Source organism: Centruroides vittatus, unplaced genomic scaffold, assembly GCF_030686945.1.
Source record: "Centruroides vittatus isolate TY-2023 unplaced genomic scaffold, ASM3068694v2 contig_301, whole genome shotgun sequence".
NCBI classification, from domain to species: Eukaryota; Metazoa; Arthropoda; class Arachnida; order Scorpiones; family Buthidae; genus Centruroides; species Centruroides vittatus.
The window spans coordinates 212,345-236,958 of NW_027121927.1; the positions used below are offsets into that span (position 1 = coordinate 212,345).

Here is a 24,614-nt window from a genome sequence, read left to right on the forward strand (position 1 = left end):
GAATAAAATTTTTCTTTGTTGACCTAAGTAGGAATTGACTTTAAAAAATTTTTTTTTTATATTACTTGTTTTTTGTAGCATGCGTTAACTGTATAGAATCATGCATTTAACAACTACTGTTTGTTCTATTTTTATTTACAAGGCGATATATATAATTGATTTATTATAAGTTTAGATATAGCCTACGTTTGACTTGACTTGACTGCTCTTTACCAGTAATTTTTTGCAAAGTCTGCAGACAGCCTTCTTACTCTATCTTCAAGTCAAGTCAAGTGGAATGGGATCTCCATCTTCGTTTTCAGAAGAGTCGTCGGTGACGTATTAATTAATTACAAATTGTTCTACAACATTGTCCAGTCGGCCATTGGTTCCCTATATTCTTCCATAACTTTTTTTCTACGTGATGAATTTCTGCTATCCAATTTTATTTAGTTATTGATTCAAAAGCGTCGTTCACTTTTTTTTTACATCCTCCAATTTGAGCGTGGTGTTATGTCGAGCGACGAATAATTTCAACTGAGATCTTATTAATTCAATGAGATTAAATTCGCAATGATAGGGAAGCAAGCGAATAATAAGTGTATGACCTATGTCTGGATGCTGTCTCTTCATCAAACTCGTAGTGTACCCTGGAGTTTTTATGCATATTAATTACCGTGTTTCATAGAGCTCAGCTTTGTACGGTTGATCTGAAAATAAAATTATATGTTGAATTAGCCAGTCTATCATTTCTTATTTTCGACTATTGATGGACAGAGGTCTCTCCAGGAGGACTGTAATATGGTCCATAAAAATGTATTATTTTTCTGGAATGTTGGGAATAAATTAATTCTTAAACCATTTCAGAAAAAGATCCGCATCCATGTCTTTATGATACTCTGAGTCATTGCCTTTAAAAACGAAAACAAACAGGGCGTTGGGAATAAAACCATTTTCATTTCAAGCATGAAGAATTATGATCGTCTGCTTTTTCCAATCGGGATTTTCAAATTAGTATTACTGCCTTGCCAGCATTTTGATACAGTGTGATGCTTGTTTACCCGCGTGTCATCTAAATATATACAGGACTGGCTTTCATCTATAGTCGACTCCGCTTGAGATATGACACGACCCCTCTACTACCTAATTGACCTTTAACCATTAAAATTTAATAGCATCAATCCCATTATACACAAATCTCCCTTCAAAATTTCAGAAATTTTGTACAAAAAGACAGGAATTATTAAATTTCAAAGCGGGTGAACAAAATCGTACTCCCAATACTAACATCCACACATTCAGAAATATCTCAATCTTGTTTTTTTTTCTTTCTTTTTTTTTTGCATTCCTCGATGTTTCCAGGTTCCTTGAATGTAAAAATCTTTGGGGGGGATCATCGTTTGACCGATCGCAATACTATCCCTCTGTTTATATTAAGTTTTGCCTTACGCCTGAGCCACACCGGCAATCTAGGATCCCCAGATATAGCGCCAAATTTACCCTAAATTTCGATTTTCTTACTACAGTAATGAGTTTAATAAAGATTGATTTGAAGTCCCCTGTCTGTGGAGGCCCAGGCAATTGGCCTTTTAAATCATAGGATAACGCGCCACTGAGCAAAAACAGTAAAATTACGAACGACCCACCGAGAAATCGAGAATTTTCCAATAGGCCTGTTCACTACTTGAGTAAATATCCATCCTCTGTTCCATTTCGGACTCGAAACAGTGAAATGGATACTTACGAACGAACGAAATCGTATTGCGGGAACCTGCTTTGACGTTTGTTTGTTTAGTTATGGCAACGCAGTACTTGGGCGATCTGCCTAGGGGGATGCCTTCCAGGGGGTCTTTTTAAGGGAAACTGGTCCCTATTTAGGCCGTTACAGACGTGGAGAAAACCTGAAAAACTCCACGTGACTAGCCCGTTCGAGCGAAGTGCGAACCCACGACCAAACTCCCAGTGTTCAGGATACGAAGACCGCTTGGCCACTAGTGGGCTGCACCTGCTTTGACAACTAAATAAGGGCGCATTTTCGATGGAAGTACTTCAGAAAACTAACACTTTTAGTAGATCTCCCTCGTGTTATTCCATCAGTCCAATACTTTTGCATTATTATATAAAATGCTTAAATGAATAACTGCTTTGTAAAAGCTTTCACTCAAAACATCGCAACTGATTTTCCATGGCGCATACTATCACTTCCGAGATTAAAACAAGAAAACTTCACTCTTACAAAAAGGAAAAAGGGAATATAAGAGAGTTAAAATTGTTTTACGGCCAGCGATACATCCAGCTGTAATATTTCTATGGGTAAATATTTTAGGTTTACTATTTTATTTATTAAAAAACGCAATTGCCTTTTCTAAATTTGATGCGTCGTTAGATTCGGGTCCGCTGTTCTGTCCAATAAACGATAAACACCAATTATGTCACATTAATGTCTGCGAAATGGCGAGTTTGGGATTGGTTAAATGCTTTCGAAAAGCCAAATTTTTTCTTTTGAATTTGATATGACGAAAAAGGTCGGGTAAACTTCACGTTAAGAATCCCGAGGATATCGAGGAACGAATAAAACCTTTCAAGCTTAATTAAGCCAAGAAATTTACGTCGTTAGACGATGAACGTGGCAAAAGAAACTCCATCCAATTCGATATATTTCAAATTTTAAGTTTTGTTTTAACTGATGATCCAATTCACGAATTAAATTTAGATTGCATTTCTTTTTAGATTAGATTTTTTTTAGATTTCTCTTATATACAAAAATACTTTATTTAAATATTAAAACACGAAACTGTATCCAAATATCCCGGAACATTTACCGGTTATACGCGGGTTACATGAGCCGGAAGGCGCTCTGAAAAGAGATTCGGCAGTACTGATTAGGAGAACGTGGCTCGTTCTCTGCTGGTTAAGGTATGGGAACAACGACACACTCCTACAGACTGACGTGCTGTCTTTTCTATCCCCTTTTTCGATCGCGCCATTCTGTCTCAATGGACCGAGGAATGGCGCGGTCCAAGCTAATAAATTACAAGTTAATAAATTATTCTTAAAACGGAAATGGAATACCGGACGGCTTCTCTCCCGGTTTTGTCGCCACCAAAGCGATCGTGGACGGAATCTTTACCGTTTCCGGTGTTAACTTCGTTAAAACTTTCAACCAGTATTGGCCGTCCCGTTCAAGCGGTGGACGAAGCTCTGTCGACATCTTTAACACCGGACGGCACTTCTCGACGTCGGTCCGGAACGCTCTCCGGACGTCGACCAGCCTTTCTGCGACGATGATGCGCGCGACGGTCTCCCTCTCGTTTTCCTGCCTCCCCCGAAACTCTTCTTCGTTTGATCTCTCGTCTCCTTCGACACGATTCAGTCGAACGTTCGTCTTCCGAACTTCCCAATCGCGTTCCTTCTTTCGCTCCTCGTCCGCGTCTTTCCCTTGGATCCCGGACCGAACCGGAGGATGCGTCGTCCTTCCGTTTGTCTGCCGCGCATCCATCCCGTCGTTCGGCGTCGCGACAGACGTGTCTCCAGCCGACGTTTCGGAAGTGTCGCGAAGCGTCGAAGCCTCTCCCACTTCTTCCCGCCGCTGCCACTGCTCCGGAGCGTCGGCGGAGGGAACGCGAGGCAGGCGAACGGCGACAGCGAGCGTCTAACGAATCCTCAGTCATGTTGGAGGAAGACGAAGGAGAAGGAACATCCGAATCCGGCGTCAAACATCCGCCACCGCTTCCTGACCGACGATCGTCTTCCTGCAGAACGTCACTCTTGGACCCATCGGAAGACATCGACTCGACTTCGGTCAGATCGGTTTTTTGAGACTCTCCTCTCTCCGGCTCTTCCTCTACTACATCTTCCGTCTTGGCTTCCGGTTTCGTGTTCTCGGAAGACGGATGATCTTCTTCCGGAAGACCCACCGACTCCTCGCATTTCTTCGAATTATCATTCCCCTCTGCCGGAACCGTAAGGACGGGATCCGTATTCGGAAGTTCGTCGTCGATTCGGAAAGGTGCCGGAGAATGTTCTGCCTTCAATCTTCTGCAGGAAAGGGAGGCCGACGCCTCCTCGTTCCGAAAACTGAATTTTCTGACCAATCGGCCCAGTCGGCGGGCGGGGCCTTCGTTCTTTTTCAGAGTCCAGTTGTCGCCGTCGGCAGGGACGGGTCCGGTCTCCGATCGCCTACGCAGTCCGTCCAAACCACTCCTCACTTCTCTCCACAATCGACCGAAGCTCCGCCCATTCCCTTCCGTTCTTTGCTCGAAAGCGGGAACCGAAGGGGCGGAGAGTTTACGTGCCACCCGTGAAGAGAGATGTAACAAGGCGTCCGGATCCAGAGAATCATCATCGGGAACCGAAACGCGACTCCATTCCGTCTCGTCGCTTTCGCCCGTCTTCACTTCCTCCCGAAGAAGGTTGTCGTTTGTCGTCGCTCTTCCTTCCGAGGACGGTGGAACTTCTATCGGATGCGGGACTCCGTCGTTCTTCTCCGTCTCCGAAAGAGAGGAAGTGCCGCTTTGCTTCCGAGACGTCTTTTCTATCGCGGAGGAAGCGCCATCGACTGAGAAGTCACGATAAAGCGAGCCGTCAGATCGAATCGATTTTTCTTCCGATAGAGGAGGAAAAGGCGGGACGGCGATACGACTAAACCCGGTTTCGGCTCGGAAGAGTTTACGAGTTTCCTCCGGAATGGGGGAATATCCAGAGTTGACATTGCAGCGCCTACAGATGCGAGCGTCGCGCTCGGAGGCGGGTCGATCATCAGTCTCATTCTGTCTAATTCTCAGAATCTTCTCGTACAAATCTCTTCTGAAAGCGTCGAACTTGTTTAGTCGAGCAACCGTCGGAACTCCCTCTTTTTCGACGCTCTCGACAGGGTAAGTGTCTGAGGGCCATCTTCGAGAGAGGGCGTCGACAGGAACGTTATAAACCGCTTCCATTCGCGACTTGTATCCGCCTTCGGCCGCGGCACAGTGCCGCGACCGGTTGTCGGGAAGCTCGTCTTTCCGTCCGCCGGATGCCGGAAAGAGGCCATCTTCCGGTACGTGGCATCCGCGTCTCCTTTCAGTCAGACGTCGTTTAGCATTACCGATGGCCTGTCGCAGACGAATGAGCAGGCGAGCGGCAGGGGGAGACGATCTACGATCCGAGATCTTCGCTTCCGGCGCTTCTCCTCTTCCGTTTGCTTCTCCTGAAACAGCATCGACGACCTGAAAGCAACCAAAATAGTGATTATCGAGTAGAACTCTACCGAATTGATTGAAAAGGTAAGGAATGAAACGGTCGTTTCATTCTTTGCCTTCGGGAATATATCTTTGAAATTATAGCAGAGGAAAAGTAACAATGCGGCAACAATCCGAAGTGTTGGTAATAACTTACTGAAAAATGGAAGAAATTCTTAGAATATTTAGTTAATGGTTTCGGATGGAAAGTTTTTAAATGTTTCGTCAGCAAACCAGCCGTTGATACATAAAACAGTAATCGATAAATAAGATTTCATGTAACTAAAGGAGTAAAAAGAGACACGCCAACACTACTTATTTTACTATAATGTATAACTGGATTTACTTAAACAGTATATGATGAAGAGAATGCCATGACTTTGTAAACGCCATTTTTCTCTATTGAAGAATTGAATTCTAAACGCAATGTTTTCTGCTGCAAGAAAATATTGTGATGATAGTAGCACTGTAAGAGGCTGTGTTTCGAAGTTGAATTTATGTGAAGCCATAACGTTTAAAATGCCAAAGTGCAAGTCACGCGATTTTTGGCACTTAAAGCTTTGCAGTTTATATTTACATCATTTCGATATTCCAGAGAATTTGTAACTTAGTGAGTTTTTTACTATTTTATTGTAAAAGTGAAATGAATTCATTTACTAGAAAAAGTGCTTTTACCTTTCCTGAAAAGTATTTTGGTATTTCCAACATTATGGCATGCACGCTTCACACACAATCGAATCGATATTATTAATTTACATACCGGATTATATATTATTAATCTTGTAAAAATTCTATAGTTGTTTTATCGCGAATTAAATGGCCGAAAATATTAAAAGGTTTGCCAATTTATATTATATTGCAAGTACTGAATTTGTAGATTTGGGAAATTAAAAAATTATACGTGTTCCCATCTTGAGTCTGCTGAGTAAGTTTGCTTTGCCATCTGACAGTACTGCATGCAATATAACACGCGTGACAGATGCAAGGTCGGGAAATAGAAAGCAATTCTGTCGGTAAACTTAGAAAGTCACTAGTTATGATCCGACGGGTCGAATAATCCCCAGGAATTTTTCGGGGGTGGTCCGTTCGGATATGTCGGGCCCCGTCCCTCACCACCCGGTCGCCCCATTGTGGGCCTGGCCGAACCCATAATGGGCCTACTAAAAGAGGCCCTCTTAGTGCCCACAGGGCGGAAAGAGTTAAAAAAAAAAAAAAAAAAAAAAAAAAAGTACTGCATGCAATATAACACGCGTGACAGATGCAAGGTCGGGAAATAGAAAGCAATTCTGTCGGTAAACTTAGAAAGTCACTAGTTATGTAATCCAGTTCTCACCTTAGATCTTTAATACCACTAAGTTCACTCTTTGAACCCGGTTGAGGAAGATAAACACGAACTAATCTAGTTAAAACAATTTTTTTATTCATATTCGTAACTAGCGTAGGTAACCGGCGCTGTCCTAACTAGGAAATCAGATATAGCCTACAATATTTTAGAAACGCTTTAATTTAACTGTTAAAATTTGATAGACCATTGCAAAACAAAAACAAAAAAAAAAAAAAAAAATCATATTCGAAACCTATTAGATAGAAATGCATGTTCCAATAATGAAAATTGCATCAATTCGGCCATGGATGGCGACGACCAATCTATTTTAGGAAGAAAATGTATTCTGAATCCTTTACGCTATAGCACAAATAATTAATATTGAAGGGAGTCGATACATGAAAAAGGTTGGCAACCCCTGTTATAGGAAGTATCCGAACGTTTTCTTTGTTCGCAAACTTTGAAACTGTGCGAAGAATACTTTTTACTGGGATAGAATATTCTCTATCTGTCGCTTCGATTTTTTCCGTGTTTTTTTTTTTTTTTTTTTCGTCGGAGAAGAGGGAACGTCGCAAACCCATTCGAGTAAGGCGCGCCTGAAAACCATTTTAAAATGTTCTCAGCGACGTAGCTCGAGTAAATACGCCATTTCCGAATTTACGGTCCACATGGTTTATATTATTTTCCATAGTTCACCGAATTCGACATTTATTAGATCCGTTATCGTTATTTTTGTCGACGGCGGACTTTCCGCTCCCAGAAAGGAAGATGACCTTTCGATAGTCGTTAATTCCGTTTCCATCGACACTCTCTTTCTTTTCCGGATTTAGATAGACGAGAGAAACATGGCGAAGAGACGGAACCTACCTCCATTTCTTTCCTCGACCCTTAAAATTGAGAGATTGGCGATTCTGTCCCATGAGGTCGTAAAAACGAAAATGTTTCATTGTGATAGCCGGGACTGGCCGGATGGCCGAACGGTTAAGGTGTTATCCTATTGCTCTGGAGACTCGGGAATTAATCTTGATTGCTGCAAAATCCCAGGAACTTGTTGGGGAAAGTCTGCCCCGGATATATCATCCGACCACCCTGTTATGGGTCTGACCGAACCCACGGTGGGCTTGATGATAAAAAAAAGGCTCAGCAGTGCCCACAGGCGGAAAGAGTAAAAGAAACTAGCCGGGTCGAAAGTAAACCGGTAGTTAAGCCCACTTTCTGACCATGTGCCGCCAGCTATGTTAGATTACTGGCACGAGGAATCCTAGTTCAAACCCAACCCCTGCCTATGCATTCGTAGAGAGGCCACTGGGAAGATTCGTGTCGTTTGTTTTCAAAATTTGTCAGCGGCTTGTTATCTAACGTAAATTACTTAGAAGATTTATTTTTAGTTTTATAAATTATTCGTATTCAAATTTACACAATAGCGAGGTTGAGGCCGAAGTTTTAAACGCGAAAACGTGTACGTCGGACGTTCAGCGCCTTTTTCCTGTAAGCCTAGAAGTTTGACAATGGTGTTTGGAAAGTCAGTGGAATCATGCTCGACATTCCAAACACCATTGTCAAACTTCTAGGCTTACAGAAAAGTGGCGTTGAACGTCCGATGTACACGTTTTCGCGTTTAAAACTTCGGCCTCAACCTCGCTAATAACCAAGACCGAAGCTTTTCTAGGATCCTCCGAAATTACAAAACAAATTTTAATTGGGAAAACACATCTGCACGTCCGACATAAGTAAATGGAAATTTGATTTCTATTCCGGGTCCATTTGTGTAGAACAGAATCGTTTCCTCAAAAAAAAAATAATAAAAATAATAATAATAATTGGTTAAAGTGCGTCGAGTTGCTAGCCGACTTTCCGCCTATTTTACTTAGGGGGAAATTCCCGGGCGTTCCCGACCGGGAACAGATTAGCCCGAAGATATTATATATATATATAAAATTCTTAAACATTATTATCTCAATGCTACTTTTCCCACCTATTTATCGTAAAATACTTCTCAACGTAAAAAACATGTTAAGCAGATGCGTTTTTTTAGCATTTTGCATTTTGTTGCTCTACAAAAGCAGAGAAGTATTTAATCGTCCCTTTTTAATATATTAAAAAAGTGCAAAAAATTTGAACACTGAGTCGTCCAGCCATCACGTAAATACATAATTATGTTAATTGCATTGGCACTATCGCTAACTACGCTACTTCGTTGAAATTTGCGTGTAGCAGTACTATTTGGCGTTTTTAATTGTATATTTTTACATTTACTACAGGCGATGTGTGACGTCACTCGTTTTATTGTTGCATTTAGATGCACAAATTAATTAAATTATAGTTGTCCCCCCATAACACGGTAGTTAGGTTCCGAAAAAGTGCCTTGTTATCCGTATCCGTGCCATATGAAACAAAAGACTAACACTAAACATAGGATTAGGTTCTAAAAGTTAGCAAAAGTATACTGTTTTTCGTAATTAAGAGAAATATGTTTATTAAAGCAATCAATAGTTAACTAAAAATCGCAATCAACAGTATTGCACGTTAACATTAATTTTTTCTTCATAGCTAAACATCTTTAAATGAGAACGCTTGCTTTTTGGCAAAATGTCGTCTTCTGAGCTTTCCTATTAACCTTAAACTGAAGTATCAACAACATCTTAATTGTTCTCTAAATCTTTTCGTATAATCTAATATTTTAAATTGCTTGCGTTTGCTTAAAACATCTTTAAAAATTTAATGTTGATTTTTTTAATGTGTTGATAGTAACTTCTAATTTAATCTATAAAAACAAAACACGGCGACAAACTTTGGGGTACTATCACTAACGACAGCGACACGTGGTTTATAGGAAAGCTAGAATAGGAAACTAGGACAAGGAATAAGAAAAATTGTACAGTACAGTCATTTTTCATTAAAGAAAACCGGACGAAAGGCACGAAACAACATTGAAAATTTTAATATTCTAAAATCCATTGACAAAAAATGAGACAATAAGCATACTTGCTTAAATAAAAAAATATCGAATAACGGTGTTTGGCACCTAAAAATTGTGACATTTTGTCCGGCGATGTTTTCGAACCGTGTTACAACGAAACCGCGTTGTAGGAATGCGGTGTTGTGCGAAGGATACTTGTATTATTGTTGTAAGTAATTTTGTTTATCATATGTAAATACAATTTGAGTTTTAATATAGTGTTTAATGTGTAAATCAAAAGGGTTACAATAACATTGTAACCCTTTTGTTCCCCTGAGGAGACAAAAGGAGCAAATTCTCCTAGACTTCTATACAATGTTTTTTTTTTTTCATTTAATTTCTTTACTTTCGTATAATAATTTAATTTTCTGTAGAGCCCTAATATGTATTTTATCCCAGGCCCGTTATCTTGTGTGGGCCCTGGTTATGACACGAGACTCGAGAAATCGAAGATTATTATTAATGTTCTTGTTCTCTGGCAGATCTCATCTTGGGTTCTGCCAGAGACACGTTGGAAACGAATGGATGGTGCAGGATGGGACTTGCGTATCCGGTTCAGACCATCCAGAGAAGTTTCTTGTGTTGCTCCCCCCAGATTCGATCTTGGAACCCCAGAGATGTAAGCTGACTCCTTAACCGCCTCAGCCGTCCACGGATCAGTCGAGACATCGAAACTTCTAAGGCAAAACGTCAGTTTTAAAAACCGCATCCAAGCGCCCATTGCCATGATAAAGTTGAGTTCAGAAAAAAATAGCGTTTTTTTCTAGTAACTTTGTACCTAGTTGGACAATGTTAACTTTATGAACTCAACACGAATGGACGCCCCATATCTTCCATCCAACCAAATACTTTTTTCAGAAAAACTCTCCGTGAAATTTTCTTATCTGAGGGACAGAAAAATGCAATTGGTTGGTCAATTTATGTATACCTAAACACACACGCACAGAGAGAGAGATAGAGAAGCTAGTGGTGGCTCGTACGTCTAATATGAGGGTGCTATCGCAGGATGGCACGCGGCACTCAACTAAAAAACTCGTTTTAATTTTGTATAATGTTTTTATCGGCGCTAGTTTTCATTAATTTTAAGCTGATATTAATGTATTTATCAAAACCAGTCGGCAGTGGCGTAGCGAACATAACTGGCGCCCAAGGCAAAAGACTTTATTGGCGCCCCCTCCCTCTCCAGGAACACAAATAGTTTGTCTTGGAGACCATTTGGGCGCCCCTCTGCGAGTGGCGCCCGGTGCATGATACACCCCCTTGCTCCCCCCTCACTACGCCACTGCTAGTCGGAGGATGAAGCGAAGGCGCTCTCTATATCGGTCGGAAAATACGATTAGAATCGAGTCTTTCTGTTCCTTCACTCAACACTTTACCGCAGGAGGATGAGCGACAACCGAGGCAAAGAGTCATTTTACTTTGCCTCAGTGGTCGCTCATCCTCCGCGCGTAATCATTCGATAAACGAATAGAAAATGTACAAATACCAATAGTTCTGGACATCATAACGAATGAATCTTCTCGGTCGTCTTCTCCTTCCAGTTCATTCGTCATTCGGTAGGCTAAAGCTTTCTGAAGACTATCGACTGTTTAGAGGCACGGGGTGGACGGAGTTTCCCGTCCGTCGGTCTCTGGTTAAGAGGAAGAAGGAAGAGAGATCGTCCCACTTTCTGACCCGGACGCCGTCACGACCGGTCCATACCCGTTGGAAATAATCGGTCGGGTAGGTTCTCCGAAATTACCCGTCTCAGCGTCTCTTCCTAATACCGATGTCTTTATCGTCGAATGGATCTCCAAACCCCACCCACCTGCAACGCTCATTCGCAAAGACTTCGCTCGTTAAAAGACGAAGATAAAATGTCAGAAATGCATTTAGATTTGCCTTTACGGAATGGATTATGGAACTTAGTTTATCTTTTTTTCCTGGAATCTCCGCTATTTTAGTCGAAACCTTTTATAAATATTTATTCGTTCTTTTATTTAATTGACTTACCATTCCCTTAAGGTCTGTTGTAAACGTTCCTTTGAGACATTTCGATGTGACAAATACATATATTACGCGTTTAGATTTAAAATTTATATTTAAAATTTAGTTATTGTAAAAAAAAAAAAAAAAAAAATTAAAATTCGATGTTTTCCAAAAACAAATGTAAGAAATATATGTGAATTAGCCTATACAACTCGTGATACCTATCCATAAAAAGAGAATTCATACACAACCATTTCCTATTGTCATAATCCCCACCATTACAAATATGTTTTCATGATTACTTCAATTCTTTCATTATAAAATGCAATATATTAACGAATATCAATTTGGGGTTAACCAGTGCGTATAAAGAATACATGCACTGACTTTTTATTAACGTAATTTACCTACTAATTTGGAAAACTTGTTATTTTATCTCACTATTTCTAATGATTTATCAAAGACTTTTGATTCAATAACTTGGATCTACTTATCTTGAGACAAACTCTACTCTATCGACAGGTAATGCGCTCGGCTCATTGTGGAACTTAAAGTATGGTATAGAGCTCTGGGGAGGCGCCCAAAGCTCTATAAAAACGTTTTAATGAAATTACAAACAACGCAAAACGTGATAGGTTGTTTAATTACAATCAATTTTCTTCGTCAGTGTAGCTAACGAGCAACACATGATTAATAACATTGGTCTTTTATATACTAAGCAACTAATTACATTTATAATCAAATACGTTTACGATTAATATGATAAAAACCTTTTTCATTTATAGTTGTCTTAATTCTTAAAAACTTTCCGCCTTCACTTGTAATAAATTTAAAAATGACTTCTTATTGCCGAAATGTATAGTAACTTATCTATTGGACAAACTTCAATTATATTGTTAAGGAAGAATTTTCTTACTTCTACATTAATTTATCTCCTGACAATGATGGTTCCAGAAGTATCCAAAAGGAGTCAACTCAAATATTAATTTAAAATATTTCAATAATTAATAAGTATCTTTTAGTAACATATGGATGACGATTGTATTAGGTATGATTCAATAAACTATATTTGAAGATTGGAGGGCCTCTACATATGACATAACTAACAATGTCTAACTGTACTTATAGAATTACTTAAGAATTGTAATATACAATTGCAACGGTAAAATTGATCTATTTTTTCAATTTCGGGAGCCTATATGTGTCTAATTAGAAAAAAACTAGCATTGGTTTCCAGTTATACCCTTTTCCATTTGCGCATTTCCTTTTTTACGACCTCTTCAAAAACGTATAATCGAGCTTTTAATGTTGTTCTAAAATACATTAAGAGCCTAATTTTGAAAGTAAAATAGTAACATATGTGCAAAAGTCCTTAAATATATATTATCCAAATATTTCATTTATATCATACATTCAATTAAACCATTTTTTTCCCGTTTTTGCTCTCCGGCCCTCTCCCTTTTGGGATTCTAGGTTTAAGCCTACTCAGCTAAACCGTCTCTGTTTGTAGCACTTCCCTCATATCCATCTGTCTCCAGAAGAACACCCGAAATTTGGTGTTTTTCCGACCTGCGTTTTGGAATCGATGTTTTCCCGTCCGAAACTCGGCCGCGTTCCGAAGAAGGAAAGAAGTGTCAAAGAGGATTCTTACCTGCGGACTGGGTCTAGGGGGTATTGCTTCCGAGTCTTCGGGTTGAACAGGGAATTTTCCGCGAGTTCTGGGAGGTCTCCTACGTAGTTTGAGGTATACAAAGAGTGCCAGAACATAGGTGAAACCCAAAATTCCCAGACATAATCCTACAATGACGAAAGAGTTCCTCTTGTTTGCCTTTTGCTCGGCGGCCCCTCCAGCTGCAAAATAATCCAGGCAGATCAGAGATTTACAAAGGAATGTTTAAAGTAAATTTAAGAAGATCTTACCGGCCCTGGTCCACCCCACCCTGAACGCAACGCAGGGTTCCGGTGAAGTCGAATGGGCTTCGGACGGACATCGTAGTCGAAGAAGGACCAGCTTATGTTGTAGGAACGACCTGTCTTCGTCACTTCCGCGCCACTAAACAAAAACAATTTTTGTTTGTTGTATTCGTGCGACAACCAGAAAAAGGAATATAGTTCCAATCGAACGAGGCCTTACCTTTATTAGTGTCTTGTTTCCGTGACGAAAGAGTACAAACGGATGTTCTTCCCCCCGGCTCTCCAGGGGTATCCAGCCTTGGCTGGTTAAGTATTCGATGCTGGTCACTTGGCACAACTCTGAAACGATAACCGCACGTTAGCGAATGGAAAAAAAAATCCTTTTTCGAAAGACTCGATACAGGTCGAGAGTTTCCGTCGGCGAAATTTTAAAAATTTCGAGTCAAGAAGAGTAAAAATAAAGAAGTGCACGGAAAAACGGAATAAAATTAGTGTCTTTCGGTCTTATGTTAATTTCAACTTACGAACAGCTGGAGCAACCAGTGATCAGTGGATAAAACCACTGAACACTGATAGTTGGGAGTGGGTTCATGCCTCGCCAACGGGCTGGCCACGTGGAGTTTTCCAGTCAGTGACGCCTAAATATGGGCCAGTTCCCCATAGAAGACCTCCCGGGAGGCATTTTTCTCCTCGGTAGATCGCTCATGTGTCGCGTTGCCCTAATCGAATAAAAACCAAACCAAACGACTGGAATCGCGTTCGGACCGCAATTCGAAGTGAAAGAAACAAAGAACGACCAACGACCGAATTTTTTTCTCCTTCGGAGCGAGGGTCGAAGGAGAAGGAAAATGTTAGAAACAGAAGATTCGTTTGCCATGGTCATGCCCGATCAGAAACAGAAGAGGGTCCCTCCAAAAGCGTTATTTCGGGAGGAAGAAAAAAAGTAAGAAAAGAGGCAGTCGAAGAAATTTTCGTATCAGGAGATTATCGATTAATTCCGGAAAGGTACTTCCAAGTTCCCAGGTCGTGTTTGTCACCCCTGAAAGAATTCGAAAATCTTGTAAATTACGTTTGCTTGTTAAGTTATGGCAACGCAACACTTGGGTGATCTGCCTAGGGGGATGCCTTCCGGGAGGTCTTTTTAGGGAAAACTGGCCTTTATTTAGGCGTTACAGACGGAGAGAAAGTCTGGGAAACTCCATGTGGCCAGCCCGTCCGAGCGAGGCGCGAATCCACGACCGAACTCCCAGTGTTCAGGGAACGAAGACTGCTTGACCACTGGTGGGTCAATATCTTGTAAAAATAACAATAGAAGGCACCGTTAGAGAAAAGTATAAGTAAGACATAGTCATCTATCCACTACCAGTAGGTAGAAATATGGAGGTAGGGTTCAACACCAAAGGAAAATGATGAAATTATTATTAAAAAAACTATAATAAATACGATAAATATTTATTTTGCCTTTATCCTGTTTTTTTTTTTTTAATCTCAAAATGTAATCGGTGTAATCGGTATTTCTAAATATTTCGTTAGAAAGATGTTTTGTTTTCGTAGATAGTGTGCAAAATTTCAGGTTTTTCTATAAAGAGGTTGCCGAAATATAAAAAATTGAAAAGTGCAAAAATCGCTAAAAAAGCTGTATCTTCTTTTCCTCGTCCGGCGATACAGCCGTTCCTAAAGAAAAAATTACTGGGTCTAGAAAGCTCAAATTTTAAACTTAAGAAGAATTTCTCGTTATTAACGAAGTGTTCGCGATACTTTCGGATCCATAGGTCAAAGTTCACGGGTGTTCCCCTTAGATCTGTTTGTATCGCTTAAGAAATTAAGGAAATAGATAAAATTGAATCGAAACGAATGATTTTCATTCAAAATGTTATTCAGACTAACAAAATCTCAAAGTTATTAGGCGGCAATTTGAAATAAACTGTAGACCTATAAATCCCACGGTTGTTTGTCTGTCCGTCTGTCTTTCCTTAATCTCGAGAACAATTAGATAGATGGAAAATGAGACCAGATATGGAAAGCTTAGGGATATGAGACCCTGATTAACTATACAAAACCTTTGATACAAACCGAAAATTGGGTTATTTCGATTCAAAACTTCCCCTAAAAGCAGCTAATAAATAACTGGCACGAATCTATTGTTAAAGGAAAAGTATGATGTACAGTACTGTACAGGGGCAAGACACTCCAGTACTAATTTGAGGTGGAGATCATATATTTTAAATTAAATGAATTAAAAATATGATTAGAAATTGCAGCCTGGCATTGTGACGAAGTCACAATAAATAATTGCTGGTTGCGATCTGCATAAGTATGTAATTCCACGCATTTTTGTCGCAGTCAAAATTAAATTACGCAAATTCAGATAATACTGTAATATACTTTATCTAAGATCTTATTGCCTTTTCATTAATGACCGCAATATATATATATATAAATTCTTTGGTGAAATAAAAATTATATCGTTTGCATACATAACAATTTTTTAATATCTGATCATCAATATCAATGTTGGAATTACAAGCCTTGGTAGGCCTTTAGCCGCAGCCACAACCTTCCTCCAGTTTATCCGGTGTGATAGTCATCTTCCATCAATCTTCCACTCCTAAGTCTGTAAGATCTTTGGTGATTTCTTCCATTCACCTTTTCCTAGGGCGTCCTCTCGGTCGTTTTTCCTTCATCTCATAGTTAAGTCCCTGTGATGCTGTTGCTGTTATATATTGTCTTCCGACAAGTCCGAGGCATTGCAATCTTCCGGCCTTGATCATCTGTGTGATCAGGGCCTGTCAAAGGAGGTTTTTAACTCCAGGTTTGTTGTTCTTCTCTAGATTGATACGCCAGTGACCCTGTTGTCATCACTACTATGATATATAACATAGATTCTCCTTAATATTTTGTTATCGAATCTCTGCAATCGTAGTTTATCCTGTTTCGTCACTGTCCATTTCTCACATGCATATAGAGTCGCATCAATGTAGAGACCTGGTTTTCCTGCCGAGTAGTCTGCTTTTTAGTATATGTGTGAGACCTGTTTTCCATCTGAATGCGGATCCCTATTTCCTGTTTGATGTCACTGTTTCCGTTTAATTCAGATCCTAGATATTAAAACGTCTCCGCAGATCTTGAATGTCATATTATGTACAGTTAAGTGTTCGTTCACATTGCAGGGGTGTCCTTTCCTGAAGATCACCGTGTATTTAGTCTTCTCTTCATAGATGACCAAACCAAGCTCCTGGCTGCAGTTGCTAAATTTGATGCTAGTGTTTTCAACTCTCCTTGGAATTCCTCTATTAGAACGACGTTGTCCGCATATGACAATAGTGATAATTTTTCTAATGTTCCAAATGTATTATCTCTATCTCTTGAGTTATCCTTATTACTTTTCCTAGTGCGATGTTAAAGAGGAAAGGTGAAAGGGCACCTCCCTGTTTCAATTCCATTTTAATCTCGTGGCTTCAACTTTTACTGTGCACCATACAACTCCGTACACAATTCTGCAATTCTGGTAAGCTCGTAAGCTTCAAACTCCCTGGCATTCAAAACTGATTGTTTGCAGATGCTGTCATATGCCTTTTGAAAGTCGATGAATAGTAGATTGTGTCGGCATTGAATTCCCTGTTATTTTCGAGTACCTGTCTTAAAGTAAAGATTTAATCAGTCGTGGATCTATTTTTCCGGAAGCCCGTTTGATATTCGCCCACAACTCCCTCCAAAAAATTTCACTGGTCGCAGAAAAATATTTGACCATACTGAAGCTGGCATAGTTGATTACGGATGACATTTAAATACAATAGTAATGTAGAGTTACTGTACGTACGTACTTTGTTACGTACAATAACTCTAGATAAAAATATATAAGCTTAATAAATAAGCATAATTCATAGTCGCATTTAATTACTTGTTGCACGAAATGTAAATTACTTGTAATTTTACGTGAAACGAGTAATTATATGCGACTATGAATTATACTTATTTATAATTATCTATAATTTTACCGGTCCGCGATGTGAAAAATGTTGAAAAACACTGGTCTGGTTCAGTACAATTGCGTTAAAGTACAATATTCCAATATAACTTTATTACTTTCACAGAGTTCGTTTTATAACTGTCGATTTCCATGGGTTAAATGATCTTTCTTGTTACATAACAATAAATTTCGTCATTGAACAATAAACAAAAATCCACCTGGTATAAATTATTTTTTCTAATATTTTACTAAATATCGCCATAATTATTGTAGACCCATATTTATCAACATTCCGAACGGACGGACCTCGCCCGCGTGGATTTTGTAAGCAAACACCATTTATATTCAGTATTTCAACAACTATATAACACCTACCGCTGAGAATGATGAGAATTGCTGAAAATCAAACGAAATGTTTTGAATTGGATCAATTTTCTGGAACGTTTACAATCGTTCTATAATCGAACCAATATGCAATAACAAATTCGAATTTAAAACGGTTCGAACATTTGGTTAAAAAATCGAAATATATAAAAATATTGTATAACAATGTCTGAAATGTTATCAATTTAATACACCTAAGTACTCAATGAAGACTAAACGTAGTTGAAAACCAGAAACAACCAAACACCTTATGTTGCTGAGAAAAAATTTAATAACGTAGCAAACGTTTTCAGCCAAACCTGTTGGCCATCATCCGGCTAAGCATATTCGTATGCAAACAAAATGGAACAAAAATTTAAATACAAATAAACTAACGGATGAAATATACATATAATAATAAATAATAATAAATAACAAAGAAATATAAAAATATGTATAGGTTAAATAAATAAATATTAAGCCATTACATAATAATAAATTATATGAAATTCCAATAAATGCAAGATATGCAATGAAACAAAATCAAGGCATTAAATTAAGAGCTCTCAAATCTTTTAATTAAATACTTCCAGGCTGAGGCAACCCTTCAGCATCCCTGGCATTAATGCAGGTATTATGCAATCTGCTCTTAAATACTGCAATTTTAAGGCTCTTAATACCTGCATTAATGCCAGGGATGCTGAAGGGTTGCCTTCAGCCTGGAAGTATTTAATTAAAAAATTTGAGAGCTCTTAATTTAATGCCTTGATTTTATTTTCATTGCATATCTTGCATTTATTGGAATTTCATATAATTTATTATTATGTAATGGCTTAATATTTATTTATTTAACCTATACATATTTTTATATTTCTTTGTTATTTATTATTATTTTTTATTATATGTATATTTCATCCGTTATTTTATTTGTATTTATATCTTTATATTTCTTTGTTATTTATTTTTATTATATGTATATTTCATCCGTTAGTTTATTTGTATTTAAATTTTTGTTCCATTTTGTTTGCATTCGAATATGCTTAGCCTGATGATGGCCAACAGGTTTGGCTGAAAACGTTTGCTACGTTATTAAATTTTTTCTCAGCAACATAAGGTGTTTGGTTGTTTCTGATTTACATATTGCTGAGAGAGTTCATTTCAATATTTCAGTAGTTGAAAACAAAAATAATCGCATCTAAAATAGTACAGTAGAAGCCGTTCTTCCAGTTAAGCCTTAATGCTCTCCCTCTCCCCCGCGGGGGAATTTCCAAAAATTCCTTCTTAGTGTGCGTTTCTATGACGTACCCTAACTGTGTACCAAATTTTACCTCTTTAGGTTCAGCGGTTTTCTCTGGGCGATAATGAATCAATCAGTCAGTCACTCAGAACAAGTAGTTTTATATATTTAAATAAATTATTATACAGAATGATCATAATCAAGCAGATATTCAGAGCTCTGCGTAGAAAGAACAAATAGTAATAAAATTTGGTAAGTTATATATACTGTCCTGAGTATGCGGTTTCGATTTTCAGGAAAAATTTTACTTTAAGTTTTGCTGTTTTGGGTGTTAAGAAAAAAAATGCAATAATTTTATTACGGATGTTATTACAGACAGACGTGAAATGTTGAATTGACGTTTACATTAAGGATGAATGTAATTTTGGATTTTAAAAATGAATTTTTAAAAATCCAAGGAAATTACCGATTCGTTGAAAATTAACGAATCAGATTTTCAAAATTCTAAACCCTGGTTAATAGTAGAACTAAAAGTATTCTAACGCACAAAACGGTTTGATTCTATCTGCTTCTGTTTTCAAGAATTTAAGGACTTTTCCAAAGAAAACAGCGTTATTTTTTAACGACGTCTTCAATAGATCTTGTGCATAGCAAAGAGATTGCAATTAGTCTTAAAGATTACATTAATTTTGGGGTTAAACACTGTTTTCAAAAGATAAATCTACTACGTTTATGACGAATATACTATGTAACGCGGCCCGATACAAAGTCGAATAGCTTAACGAACTAATTTTCAATTTCGCGTCTTTCGAATTTGAAAGAAATCTTTATCACTGAAAAAATTAATGTATAAGATTGTTCCACATTTTCTTAATATTACTGTAAAATGCAAATTCTGTATTATATAACAAGAACTAAATTTTTGAAACCCTCCGCCCACGGCATGTAAAATTTTAATAATAAAGAATTTTAGCCGAGATTCCGTCGAGTCTAATCACAGTATTCACGGACAAGTGGTCTACTCGAAAGGAATTCCTCCTCCATTAATGTCAAAAGAATTTCTTAGCAGTATAAATATTCATCAAATCTGTTCACTATCTGAATATCAACACTTAAATATCGTTCCGTGTTTAATTGATAAAGATGGCAATTTTCTCCAAACATTTTTCTCGACCTCCCAAATTATTGTTGTTGGTATTTCCCATTTCATATGAATAATGCCATATACGATTTTTGCCAGTAACTCGCTCTCGAATAATAATGATACAAAAAATTAAAAAAAACAACAAAAAACAAGTTCTTAGCCTACAAACTAAACTGATTCGAATTTCGTACACGCAGACCGACAATAGGAGGAGACCAGTTTTTATCCTCGACCGCCTTCTCCTTATCTACCTTCATAATTAAGTCATTGTAATTTTTTCTCACTTTTTGCATGGAAAATTTATAAAATAACAATGAATCGACAATTTTCCATTTGCAACGACACAATACCAATTATTACTTTGCCATTAATAAAATACAAATAAATTAAAACATATTATGGCCGTTCGGAACATCTCCAAGCTGTGTTTACGACGATAAAACCGGATTGGCTCGGTCGGACATCGACCCGGTCGAATCTTTTTCCCCTCTTCGTTCCTCCCCTCGGCGGAAAGATATCTTTGTAACACAGCCAAAAAATTGGTCCTTTCGGCGCGGAAGAGGACCGAACTTTTTCTATTCTTTTCCGTAATTACTTGGTTAAAGGAAACATCTGGATAAACGCCTTTTTTACGCACCTCTTCAATAAACGCAAACGTATTTTTGGATACATTCGAAAGAACGAAAATTCTAAATCCCCAGAAAAATTCTCTGGCGCCCTTCGAAAGTCCAAAAACAAAGTTTAAGATAAAGGCGAAAGTCATTCGTTTATACTAACTTAGGAAAAAGGAATTGAGGTGGATGACTGGCGGAAGAGAGAAAGCTGAAAATGCGGAGATTAAGGACGAAAGGTGCTCACCTGGAACAGAGAGGCGGGCACCCGGTCGCACCGGGTGTCCGGCCGGAGGCAGGAATACCAAAGGGATCTTCTCGCTGCCGAAGGGTCCGACGAAGGCCACCGTCGAACACTCTGAAAAAATCCGTTTTCTCAATCTTCCTTCCGCGGACGAATCGGAAACAGAAAAGTCGAAGAAACTTACCGGCCAGATCTCGGACGCATTGTTTCCGGTCTTCCCTGAAGGTGCGGAGGGTAGGGGCGCACTGGCACAGGCACGAGTCTTCCCATAGGCGAGCGGCCCTCCTCCCGTCTCGGTCGCAACCTTCCGCCCGACAAGACTCCGGATCCAGGACAAAGACGTCACCCGAGTAGTCCCTGGTCACCGTCTCCTCCGCGCCGCACCGCGCGGTCCACAACAATTGCAGAAGACAGACGGCTGCCGTGGCTCTCCTTTCCTCCCCAGTCCGCATCCTTTCTAAAAGAGAAAGACTACATTATTAACTCTCTATAAGAATTTTCGGCGCAATTGCTAACTTCCATCTTCCCCAGTCGGTTATTTCTGGAATTCTGGATTATTCTCGGAATTTTCGGAAAAATACGGTCGCGTCTTTTTTTTCTTGATACGAAACGTAATTTTCCGAGAAAATCCAGTTCAAAAGTTTTCTGTAGAGAAAATTAAGGTGTCGCCCAGTTCTAGAACCGGCGACTTCTTTTATCTGAAAGGTTGGAATTTCGTAACCGAAGGAAGATTTAAGCGTGTATTCGAAACCGTAATTACGTTTACCACGAATACTTTATGCTTTCGCTTGGTTTAATTTTCCGGAAAATGGAAAGAGACCGCCACTTTCCCATCCGTTATTTTTCGTCTAGTTCGCTGTAAACATTCCGCGAAGATTTTCTTAATTTTACGCGGAAGCGCGGATTCCGCGTAAAATTAAGAAAATCTTAACGCGGAGTGTTTACAGCGAAGTAGACTCGCATAGTTTCTATTCCCACTGGCCTTTACGTCCCGACCAACCCAAACCCGATTACCGTTTCACCGTTCTATTTTACACCGCGCCTTAGGCCGGGAGATTTTCCATTCACTACACAAGGAACATTTTCTTCTCTTCACCGAGCATTCATCATAATAAACGTTTGTCGGTCGGTCCTAGGTGGAATCCAACTTCGTCCTTTTCCGTTTTTCTAATGAAGACAGAGAAAGCGGAAGGACTCCATCTACTCGGATCCTACAAAATAGGAATTTTATGCGTTCGGTCGCCGGAAATATCCTCCTTCCATCCGACCTCGTTGGCCTCGGGTCTTCGGTTGCGCCAAATCCGACCCAGAAAAGAGTTCCCGAGGAGGGGGCGGAGACGGCTTCCAACGGAAGCGGACATCGTTCGAAATCGCGCGTTTTCTAGATTTGTCCGTGTCGCTAAACTTCAGCGTGGCCAAGCCGACTTACCCGGGAAGATTGGTTCCGAGACGCCTCCAAACGGATGCCGAAGGTGCTAGAAGAAACCTCTCCCGATAGAAAAAAGTTTTCGAAACGTCTAAAAGGGGACGAGGAGCGAGTGTCGGCCCCGCCGACGCCGTCCTTCCCGTCCGCGACCCAAGACGCGACTGACTCGCTCTGCCGGCGCCCGACCGGTTCCTTCGACCCCGTCTTCCCTCGGAAATCCGGCCGCCGACCCGCACGGACGCGCCTTAGCGGCCGCGCGCGTCTAATCCTACGTTGTCTTTCCGGAAGAATGAACGCGGCGCGAAGTCACTCCGGCGTGACGACTCTTGTTTCTTTCTCGACGTGCCGTCCCTTTTTCGTTAGCCATCGACTTGACGTCCTTAGAAGAAACGACATCGGAATGAAAACCTCCTCTCGTTTTATTTTTGTTTGCTGTAAGACGGTGGCTAGAAAATCGAGAGGAAACTTATTCGGGGACGCGTCTTTCGGCAATTATTATTAAACGGTTTCGCTTCGTCGCCTTTTCGTAAGTAATTATCGCCAGTAGGGGCGCGAGGCATCGGTCCGTCGGGCGTTAATTCGGAAGGTCGAAAGCCCCTCGTTTTAACGACGCGCTAATGACGATTTCTCGTCGGGAGGTCCGTCGAACGATTTTAGAAGCAGGCGCTTTTTCATTTGTCGTTAATCGACCGAACAAACGGTCACCTTGGCCCGATCGAACTTTGCAAATTCCGCAAAAATGTACCTCGGTCGAGCGGCTGTCTACAACAATTTAAATAAATAAATAATTAATAAGCACCGATGTTGCCGTAGGAGGATGAAGATCGACCCATCGAATTACTTTGTGAGACCGAATGATTCGTCGATACGGAGAATCGTAATTATACGAACATTTCCGTCCAAAACTACTACAGTTTACAGCAAAATAAGCTGGAAGAGAACAGGAAAGAAAGTGCTTAAAGTGGTAATCGGCGAGGACTGCGAAGTGGAAAAGTCCAATGCTCTATAAATGGGTTTCTAATGGCGCGTTATTAATTATAATGGCAAAATATTTCGAAAAATGCGAGATAAATTTACGAGTAATTTAACCTGTAAATTTAATCTCTTATTTATTTATTACTTAAAATTTACAAATATCAACACATAATATCAAATAAACGCGCGGGGTCGATATCGATTCCGTCATTTTACAAACGAAAATTAACCGGCCGTTAATTATCGCCAATAAACTGAACACGGTGGAATCCATTTAATAGCACTGATTATTAGAGTAGTCCGTTTAAACGAGCGCCGTATCGGTGGCATTTTTACAGCAGAAGTCCACACAAGGAAGATTTATAAAGGACTGTCTTTAATCTTACGGTACAATACCTGTACTGTACAATACAATACATTGCCATCCAGATGACATGACGACAGGCTCTCTACACTATGGTAGCCTATATGTTATATATAGATTTCGTAAAACCTTTTCTAATGGTCAATTTTAAAATAAACAGACCGTCAAAAAAATTCTTATAGAATCATAACGACACACATATGAGAAGTAATTATTTATTCAAAATATGTCATAAAATATGGGTATTAGCTAATATAGTATGTCTCCACGTGAGAAAAATCTAATATCCCTATGGTAGACTAAACGATTATATTCCTATTCTATGTAAAAATTTTAACCCTTTGCGGCAAAATTAAAATATATATACCTGTATATATAATCGTAAAGAGTGGCTTTCTGTGATAAAAAATAAAAACAGATCAATTATAGGGGCGAAATATCGCAATTAGAAAAAATTCTTACTAAACACTTAGAAGTGAATAGATCAAAAATTAGGGAAAGGATTTTTCAATGGCTTATTTAACTATTCGCTTAAGCGTTTTCGAGATGTTTACATTGACACAACGGTTCTACGTAAGAAGACCCACGAAAACGTTGTACGGATAGTTTATTATGAGTCACCGATAAAACAGTTCACATCCATAGCCTTTTTAATTCGAAGTTCGGAGTTTTTTCCCAACCGATTCGAGTTAACCAGGTTCCACTGTAACTTATATTGTTTAATATAGCAGTTTACAACTTACAGTTTGTAATTAATATAGTTTATACTCGTATTTATACAGAGATTGTAGTGTTGTTTATTTCTGTGCAAAATAAAAATACATAATTAAAGTCATTTGAGGGAATAGCAGTAAAATTTATCATAGAACAATATTGAAGCGTGCTACTGGCACCAGCACTGCCCGCAGACTGTAAAA

At 39.2% G+C, this 24,614-nt stretch overlaps 1 protein-coding gene across 1 annotated transcript; it reads right to left on the bottom strand.

Annotated features, from left to right (window-relative positions):
* Positions 1 to 2,760: 2,760 nt before the first annotated feature.
* Positions 2,761 to 22,545, bottom strand: LOC136972725 (uncharacterized). Its single transcript, XM_067267333.1, has 7 exons — positions 22,362 to 22,545; positions 21,117 to 21,389; positions 20,936 to 21,046; positions 13,584 to 13,702; positions 13,370 to 13,502; positions 13,101 to 13,300; positions 2,761 to 5,186 (listed from the first exon to the last, which is right to left on the bottom strand). Exons 2-7 carry the CDS (start codon positions 21,382 to 21,384, stop codon positions 3,162 to 3,164), a joined length of 2,856 nt encoding a protein of 951 aa, XP_067123434.1. The 5' UTR covers positions 21,385 to 21,389; positions 22,362 to 22,545; the 3' UTR covers positions 2,761 to 3,161.
* Positions 22,546 to 24,614: the final 2,069 nt, after the last annotated feature.